This window comes from Nelumbo nucifera, chromosome 1 (assembly GCF_055504915.1).
Source record: "Nelumbo nucifera cultivar China Antique chromosome 1, China Antique-T2T, whole genome shotgun sequence".
NCBI classification, from domain to species: Eukaryota; Viridiplantae; Streptophyta; class Magnoliopsida; order Proteales; family Nelumbonaceae; genus Nelumbo; species Nelumbo nucifera.
Window position 1 is genome coordinate 106,471,871 of NC_142649.1, and position 9,634 is coordinate 106,481,504.

Consider the following 9,634-nt stretch of genomic DNA (forward strand, 5'->3'; position numbering starts at 1 on the left):
ATGTAAGAAAATTTAGAAGTAATCTAAGACAATATATAAAGAGTAGAGATAGAATTAATCAATTAGATAAACAGTAATAAGGGTAGGTTAAGAAATTTACCCTTAGCATAAAATTGATCCATTTGCAATCTGAAAAACTTAGGTACAATAGCTTTTAACGGTGGATGATAGGTCCACGCCACTTTGTTTTAATCAAAATTTTTGAATGTTTTAGGTGGCTTTAACATCCACCGTATAAAATTTTGAATGTTTTATATGGGTTGTACGTCTTTTTTAAGTCTGAACTCTGAAGAGGATGCGGGTGGCGGGGTTTTTATATATAGGAAGTAATCGATGTATATGCAATTAATGCTCAGTCGTATAGCATTCCTTTATATCAGTAGAGGAATGAAGAAACGTAGCATCAGTAGGAGTGATATAGGCCACGTTGGCTGTGAAAAGCTGATAAGTAGTCCAATTGAATAATAATAGATCAGTTGTTTAATTGAGTAATGCAAAGGGTGGCTCATCCACCACTATCATACCATCATTATCTAAATATTAATTTTTGTAGAATGGAACCCACACTAATGTCAAATTTCATTTTCAAGTATTTGAAAACCTTAAGATGTGTTTGGTTTGAAGGAAAAAGTAGGATAAGGAATGAAAAGATAAGAAAACCTTTATAAATCTTGTGTAAGTTTTCATATTTTTCCCTTCTTTTCCTTATTTTTTCCATCAAACCGAACATAACCTTAAGCTATGTCTGGTTGTATGTTTTTCTATGTAGATACGGAAACTAAAGCAGATTTGATTTGTGGTTGAAGAATATAAAACAACTTACTAAGTTCCAAGAAGCTAGCAATACTATTTTAGAGCTAAAGCTAGAGTAGGATCCACGGCATTCTCTATATAGAGGTTTAGTAGGAAGCAATATGCTGCAATAGAACTATTTTAGGCTTGTGTAGCCCGATCTTCTTTCCAAGCCAGGCTGAGCTGGATGGTTCCGGATGGGCTGGTCCAAAATCCCATCCCGATTCCCAAACTTGCTAATTGGGTCTTCGGGCTCGCATTGATCCAAAAGTTCGGACTTTCTTAATTTTTAGGCTGGATTTGGGCTTACTTCTTCAGAAACCAGAGCCTGACCAACTATATACATTCATATAGATACCTTATTTGCATGTATGTTCATATATGCTCATATAAACATATTTATTTATGTTAAAATTTAGTGTGGGCTGATTGATTAACTGGAGCTCCATCTGTACATATATATTTATGTAAATATATGTATGCAAACATATTGAATGCATGCTTAGATAAATAAATAAACAAATATATATATATATATATATATATATTAGGTGTGTTAAATTTTAATGTGGGATGATTGAATAATTAAAATCGGCCCAGGCCTGAACTTTATTCAAGTACATCAAATTTTAATACAGGCTTAACTTGAACAGATTAGACTTGACCTGGGATTTAAATCTTAAGCCCAATTCTTAAGGTTGGGCCTGAAATGAACTTAAAATCGGCCCATCCAGACCAACTTACACCCATATTGTAATGTATCCGGATCAATACTCCCGTGTTTGAATTTTAAATATAACCAGCTAGTCGAAGTTGAAACCCGCATTTCATCCTCATGTAAAAAATCGAAGTTATTAGGGTGTATTATGGATTGAGGATTTGGGCGGTGTTGAAACTTGAAAGAGAAACCACGGTTTGAATGAAATTTCACGTTCCGCTGTTTTAACTTTTAAACTTTCACAGTTAGGCTACCGAATTGGACAAGCGAATTCCTGAATATATCTATATATATATATATATATATATATATATATATATATATATATATATATGTGCATATAGTATTTTTTATTTTGTATCAAGCACGGTTTTTAAAATGGAGTCGGACAATAAACCGGTTAGGGGTCCGGTTTTTGGTTCGAATTGAATAAGTGGCCCATTTTGATAATAAAAATAAAAAAATTAAAAAAAAAGATCAAACCGTTAAATGATTTGAACGATTCAACTGTCCAATTAATGATTTACTGACCAAATCAATAGTTTTTGGAAAAATAATAATTTTAGGGTAAAACAAAACCGATCACCTGACCAATTCCTAATTTTTTCGGTCTGACCATCCGATCCAGTCCTGTTTTAAAAACCATGGTTTGAAGAGAGGAAATGACAAAACCAGGACCCATGAAGTAGTAGTATCACTTGGTTAGATGCAATTTGTGCAAATATTTATAACTTGGTATATAAAGTAGAAACACAGAAGGAAGAATGAGACATAGTTTTGAAATATTAGCAGTACGAAATTCTCCTTATTGAGGATTCTACCTTTCCTTCTCCCCTGCGTACATATGTGAAAGATGGCTTGGGCGAAAATTGAAAAATAAATAGAACCCAAATGTGGGGAAAAAATCGAGACACAACTCGGGCTTGGGGCACTGATGCAGCTTTGTTCAATTCCACATTGGACAGAAGGGAAAAAATGAATATGTGGTGAGATAAGAAATAAGAAACGGAAGCTTTGTCAAGGTTATACAATTTGAACACCTATACCAACCCATATGTATACATCTTCATGAGTTATTCCCTTGGGTTTGCCGACTCACCGAGCTAGGGACCCCTAACTTCTGTCGCCGATGAAGCTTGTGCGGCCTGTTGGGTATTCTGCGATTCTGATGAAATAAACCAGTACTGATTGCTGTTAGCATGAATATATAAACAAAAACAAAAAGAAAGACGAACTTGAACTCATGATAATAAGATTTGCCATAGATTCAAGTAGCACAAATGACACTTGCAGGCTTGATCCAAGCATAGTAGAGCTTGGACTATCTCAGCCCCTGTTAATAATATATAGCTCTTTATGTGCGTGAGATTCAGGTTGAAATTGAATTATGGTTCATGAAGATCCAATCCTATAAATAATAAGGAGTTGAATCAGGTACATATACGATTCTCCTCATAATTAAGCAAATAATTTTATAAAAAGGAAATAACTTATTACAAAAGATTAAATATTTAGGAAATGGAGATTTATTTATCACAGAACACACCTCAGGTTTTACAAAACATCCCACAATGTATTGAGAACATCTTCCTTGAAAAAAAACACATTAGTATGAAAGATGTTCCAAATATGACTAATACGTGTTATAAGGTTGGTTTGACAAGCAGATCCGGATTCATATTTAGGTTTTATATATAATATATTAGCACGGGCTGCTATTTTTATAATAATAAGTGTAAAGAAGAAATGAAAACAACCCAGGAATCTTCAACTTAGACAACTAGGGATAAATGGTCAGCCAAGACAACTTGTTGCATAGTCAAAATAGTTCTTCAATGTTAAGTGGGACATAGGACTGAGGTGGATTGCATAAATTAAAGGCATTGCATGTCTAAAGGTTTCCTTTCTCTTTCTCTTTGCGACAAACAGACCAAGTTGCTTTTAAGTTTTGATATCTCTTCGCATGGCAGAAATAAGTACTGTGAATTGAGGTGGTGTTGCCCAAATTGTATGATTTTGTCAATGTAACATTTATTATACTATGCAACCTAGGGGTGTCAATGACCGGTTTTGGATTGGATCTGATTGAAATCTTATCAAATTGGATTTGGACAGTTCATTATAATTATTGGATTGGACCAATCTAAAATAAATTGGTTTATATTGTTATTAGTCTGAATTGGACCTAAACCAAATTTCCAATAATCCGATCATAAGGTCAAACCCTTGTTCAATTTGAAACCGATCAAAACTGAAGCCAGCAAAATATCACTTTTTCTGGAAGTACTTTTACGAAAGCACTTTTACAAAAGCACTTTTGTAAAAGTAATTTTATGAAAATTACTTTTACGAAAGCATTTTTACAGAAACAATTTTATAAAAACACTTTACAAACGTAATTTTACGAAAGCACTTTTGTAGAAATACTTTTATAAAACACTTTTACAAAAGCACTTTTATGGAAGTACTTCTATATAAGCACTTTTACGAAAGTACTTTTATGAAAGAACTTTTACGAAAACACTTACAAAAACAGTTTTACGAAAGTACTTTTATAAATGCACTTCTACGAAAACGCTTGCTTTTATAAAAATAATTTTACAAAATTACTTTTATAAAAACACTTCTACGAAAGAACTTTTATTAAAGTACTTTTATCAAAGTACTTTTATGAAAAAAACTTTTACAAAAGTGCTTTTTCAATATATTTTTGTAATTTTTAGATTTTCTTCATTTTAATATATTTTTGTAATTTTTTATATGTTCTGTTTTTTTGTATAATTTTTTATATTTTCATTTGGTTTGGACTAGACCCAATCCGGTCCATTTACATTTTAATAGATTGGAATGGATTTGTTTTATATTAGATTTGATCTAGTCCATTTGTAAGTGGACTCACATTGAATTGGATCAGGCTGGACCAAATCCTGTTCAATTGACACCTGTAATGCAACCCAATAAATTTACACCACGTGCTGGAATCATATATGTAGTTAATTGCCTCTACTTCCATTCGGTCAGTGACAGGTATCCACATACATGAAAAAACAAATATAATGGGACACTTGTCGCCAAGGTTTTTAAAATCGGATTGACAGGGAACCGAACTAGGTCCAGTTCCTGGGTTGAATGATCTGACCATCCGGTCTGAATGCATGGCTTGTTCTAACAAAAGAAATAAAAAAAATTAAAATAATAAAAAAAGCTAAAAACTATTGTCTGAATTGACGGTTCAACCACCCGAGTCAGTGGTTTGCTGACCAAATCAATGGTTTTTGGCCAAAATGTGATTTTAAGATGCAATGGAAGGTGATTGATTCCTGGTTTTTCCGGTCCGATTTTAAAAACACTGCTTGTCAATGGTTGAAAGAAAATGCAAGGGAAAAAGTGCAGCGGATCAAGACTCATCTTAATCGCATATCAAATAGGGAGCCCTCCAACTTGATCATGTAGTCAATAAATTGGGTTCTCCTCCAAACAGAGCCACCCACAAATGGAGATTCTGTGGCATAGGGGGTAAGGGTAACCATAGTTCAATTCAGTTCCAAGGTGGAACCTAAAACCTATTCTTTTGGGGGAAGTGTGTGTTTTTTATTTATTTATAAATATATATAATGCAGATATATGTTATTTATTTATTTATAAGTATATTATTTATATTGCATTTCTGTAAATTTGTTATATTATTTATTTTTTACAAAAAACCTATGATGAAAATAGTTAAAAGATACTTGTATTTTTTGTTTTTTTATTTAAATTATTATATTTTATTTTTTTAATAATTTCTTAATTAAAAAATATTTCAGATCAAATCCGATTCAAATATCCGGCTTTCTCATTGGATTCAAATTCAAATCCATAGCAAGATCCGATCAGATCCAAAGATCTGATCGGACCTACTCTTAATAGTATCATATCATATTCGGATATATCTTGATTCAAATTTGATCTGATCCTTTTCTATCCCTAAATAAAACCTACCCATTTGCTCACCCAATAGTAAGGGGGACAATGGCTCCCCTTCTCTCATTCTCCCTCTTCCCCCTCTAATTTTAATTATTTTTTTATTTTTAATATTTTGATGTCATTTAAATTTTGTTCTCTACTCGTGCACATCATAGGGTTTGTCACTAGTTTTATACTAAGCTATTCTCCTCATTCTATCATAGTCATTCTATGTTTGTCTCGTTTACATATTTAATAAATAGGGTAAAATAAGAAAACTTCCCTTGAAGTTTCTGAAAATCATAAAAACTTCCCCTATAATTTCATTTTAATAAATACCTCCCTTGAACTTTTGAGAAACTTGACAAAAACCTCCATTTCGTCATCTTCCCAAACAGAAAACGTTAGACTGATACATCAGTTTTTTTTTCCAAATTCTCATTCTACCATTTTATAAATTATTTTACATACAAAATTACTGAAATAATCCTATTTTAATTTGACAAAAACCACCTTTAACGGTCATCTTTTAACGTTTTTGTGGAGTTAAAACAGGGTTATTTTAGTATTTTTGTATGTAAAATACTTTATAAAATAGTAAAATGAGTATTTGGAAAAAAACTGGTGCATCAGTCTAACGTTTTTCCACTGAAAATGTGACGGAAAGAAGATTTTTGTCAAATTTCTCAAAAATTTAGGAGAGGTATCTGTTAAAATAAAACTATAAAAAAGAAAAGTTTTTATGATTGTTAGAAATCTCAGGGAGATTTTGGTATTTTATCCTAATAAATATGAACAAGAGTTTTAATTTGAGTAAAATAGTATGTACTGAAAGCAGTAATCCTCTACTTTCATTTTCTTTTTTTTACTCTTGTGAATAATTGGTCTTTGCGTCGGGACTCGGGAGGAGTGAGATTTGAATAAAGTAAGCACATAATCCGCTTTTATGGTCTACTGCTGGAGTAGAATGACTGACTGTGAATGTGTGATCACAACGACTCAGACTCCATAATACCATAGCATATTTAGCCTAAGTACTCCCTTATATTTCTCCTTCTGCCTCTCTGGCATCAGTTTTCCTAGGTCATAGTCGTCATACATAGCCTGAGTTGAGAGAGGGCTCATGTCACGTGGTCCGGTGGTCAGGCTTGGCCTTGTGACTCACTGAGTCATTGGCTACGCACAACATCCAAGCAAAGAAAGGTGGTTATTAGTTGGTTACTCACCGGCCGTTGAAGTGGGTTGGGTTGGCCTCCGCAGTAACTGTGGTGGTGGTGGTGGCGGCGGTGGAAAAATGGTGGGGGTGGTGGCGAAGGATCCGTCCCCCTGTCCCTGTGCAGGGTAGTGGAGATAGGAGGGTCCCTGGGGTCCTGAAAAAGGAGTTTCCCTGCTGGCCTGCACAGCATACCCGTAGTAGTACGATGGACCGATGGTCGACGGCGACGTCCCGTACATTTGATGGTAGTACTGTGGGTGGTACATGCTCTGTCCAGTGTTCACCATTTAATCCTTTCTTAACCAAATCTTAATCAATGAATTAAAAAAGAAAACTAAAATCATAAATTAAATTAAGCATCATATGATGCCTCAAGGAATACTAACTTGATGGTATCCGTAATCCGCTGTGTAGGTAGAGTACCTGCAAATTCATTAAACCTATCAAATTAGAGCTTTCTTGATCGAGACTGTAAGCCAGCTTGGATGTATGTTACATCAATTCACCAAAAAGATTCCAACCGAGCCCCATATATTAAATTCTTTTCTCTGTCTTATCCTCACCCAAATAGAACAGAAAAGATTGGGGAAAACACCAGTTTGGCCTAATCTGGGTAACTTGATATAATTGTCCTTCTCCCAGGCCGGCCAGCCACCACGTGAGGCCGCATCTGGTGACTGTCCGATTGGAATAAATTGACTGGTGGGTCCCATCACTTGTTCCAAAGCAGCGATTATCTGGAGTCAGTCTCACGTGAGGCCGCCGGAAATATACCTCATGCCAAAACAACTCAAGAATTTCTCTCTCGAAAATTACTACCTGGTTCCCCAGGCCAGTCCCCACTCATGGCCCATACTCTCACTATGCACTAGAAGCTATCTTTCACATCCATCAGAGTGTATGGGGAAGCTGTTATTTTGGTAGCGTTCGTATATATAAGAAACTCACCCGTACGAAGGATATATAACCGGAGGGGGAGGGGGTAGGGGCGGTGGAGGCGGAGGCGGCAGTGGTGGTGGTGGCGGTGGGAGAGGAGACAGTAGCGCTGCTGCAGCTCTGTTGTAGGACGATTCACCCAAAGGTCTGCCTCCATGGTAGGGACTTCCTCCTTGATTTCTCGCTGTATAAACTAAACAGTAAACACCCCACCCCTCCTCCTCGTTAAAAAGAAATATATAGTAGTTAAAAAATAATAATAATAATAAAGAAGATAACAAGTAGTCAATAACAACCATAATCAGAAACTACCTCTGGGTGGGGAGATTCGAGGGCGACGAAAAGAAGCAATGTTGCAATTGGTCCTTCTCCCATCGATCACAGGGTTAGGATCAATACAAGCCCTCCTCGCCGACTCCGGATCACGAAATGTCACCTGCCCCATCATCGCTTTTATTTCATTTTTTATAGAGAAGCTACAAACTCAAATCATTGACTGAAGAAGAAGAAGAAGAAGGACGACAATGTGTCCTGTCTGAATAAGAGAAAGGAAGGACTCACAAAGCCGTATCCTTTGGACCTGCCGGTGCTCTTGTCGGTGATGATAACTGCTTCAAGAATCTCTCCAAATTGTTGGAAGTAACTTCTCATCTCTTCTGTTTGCGTCTCCCAGGCTAACCCACCTACAAACACCTTCCTAAATGTGGTATCTCCGAATTGGGATCGATAGTGCTGGTAAGCCATGATCTCTAAAACATTAAAACAACAAAAATTGGGCCTTTCCCTTCATGCATGAATTCTTCTCTTCTTCTTCCTCGCTTTCTCTCCCTCTCTTCTCGATATATTCCTTGTGGAGTAGTTCACAGAGATTGAGTCGCTTCTTCTCTTCCACCTCTTTTTCTTCTTTGGTTGTCTCTCTCTCCATTTCACCTCTTTGACAAAGAAGCCAACATTGAGACACCCAAACGAAACAGAATTGTTGTTACTGATGGTGTTGGTTGTGGCGTACTGATAAGGATGTTTGAGTTGTTGATGCTTGAAGTTCGATCTCGATCCTAACAGAAGAGCAGAGGTTTGAACTTTCAAGTTTAATTAAATGGAGAGAAAGAGAAAGGAAAGAAAGGAAAAGGGGTGATGGAAATTGAGTTGAAGGAAAAGGAGGTCCGACAACTGCAAACGCTTATTTGCTGTCTCTGAGAGGGGGTCGTTTGGATGTCTCATGACAGCTGCACAACTACGCACTCGCGTCTGTCCTCCCTGTCTCCGCATTAATATAGCCCCGCCCCCCCACTGGCCACTACTATTTTTTCATCGGTTCGTTCTTCTCTCTCTCTCTCTCCTCATCCTCTTCTGCACATCTATTTCTTTTGTCCAGTTCTTAACTTCATAAGAACCACATCACCCATTACTCTCATGGATAATTGGATCATATTACTTTCCTTTTATTTATTTTATCTGAAGAAGCATGAGTCCCAGCTCTAAAATCAATTGACCCATTTAAAGATACATTGACAATCGTATTATGACGACTGGATACTTGAGGTGATTTGATTGGACTCATCTATGGTATAAACATATCTCTTCAGATGGAACCCACAGATTGAACGCTTCAGATGGAGGAGGTGATAGGTGCATTTATAAACCTTTTGTATCCCAAGTCTCCTGGAGTAAGCTACACCGTCCGATCAACGGGTTGCCCTTTTTCTTAAGTAGCAAAAAATGGACTGCCTCTCTAGAGGCGGCAAAATTCTGTGCGGGTTAGGCTTCAATTCGGATCCGATAGTTCTGCTGGAATAAACATCACAGGCTACAACTCGAATTCTTAACAAGAATTAATAATCCTTTAATTAACCAGGAAGTGTCAATCCCAAATTCCCAATCCAATAATGCTGCTTCATCTTATTTGTTAACTAGAGTAGCCCTGCTTGGACTGATGAGGGAAAACCCGTCAAACTCAGCCCACTTGTGAATCAGAGTAAGATAACGGGTTGGGGTGAGTCTCAGTGGATTGGGGTCGGGTGAAGAAT

The 9,634-nt window shown here is 36.3% G+C and overlaps 1 protein-coding gene across 2 annotated transcripts; it reads right to left on the reverse strand.

Annotated features, from left to right (window-relative positions):
* Positions 1-2,282: 2,282 nt before the first annotated feature.
* Positions 2,283-9,026, reverse strand: LOC104606012 (uncharacterized). Of its 2 annotated transcripts, none has more exons than XM_010271019.3 (6): positions 8,169-9,026; positions 7,920-8,043; positions 7,620-7,791; positions 7,058-7,094; positions 6,682-6,940; positions 2,283-2,675 (listed from the first exon to the last, which is right to left on the reverse strand). In XM_010271019.3, the coding sequence occupies exons 1-6, from the start codon at positions 8,349-8,351 to the stop codon at positions 2,614-2,616; spliced, it is 837 nt and encodes a 278-aa protein (XP_010269321.1). In that variant the 5' UTR covers positions 8,352-9,026; the 3' UTR covers positions 2,283-2,613. The 2 variants fall into 2 exon arrangements, with proteins under 2 accessions (XP_010269321.1, XP_010269319.1); XM_010271017.3 differs by having other exon boundaries at positions 7,620-7,800; positions 8,169-8,851.
* Between the last annotated feature and the right edge of the window lie 608 nt (positions 9,027-9,634).

What these genes read in the sequence shown, in the direction of transcription:
- LOC104606012 (XM_010271017.3), bottom strand. Translation starts at nt 8,351, where the DNA reads ATGGCTTACCAGCACTATCGATCCCAATTCGGAGATACCACATTTAGG. An exon ending in TCGAATCTCCCCACCCAGAG is followed by an intron (nt 7,801 to 7,919) that starts GTAGTTTCTGAT and finishes TTTACTGTTTAG; the next exon opens with TTTATACAGCGAGAAATCAA. An exon ending in CGGATTACGGATACCATCAA is followed by an intron (nt 6,941 to 7,057) that starts GTTAGTATTCCT and finishes AACACTGGACAG; the next exon opens with AGCATGTACCACCCACAGTA.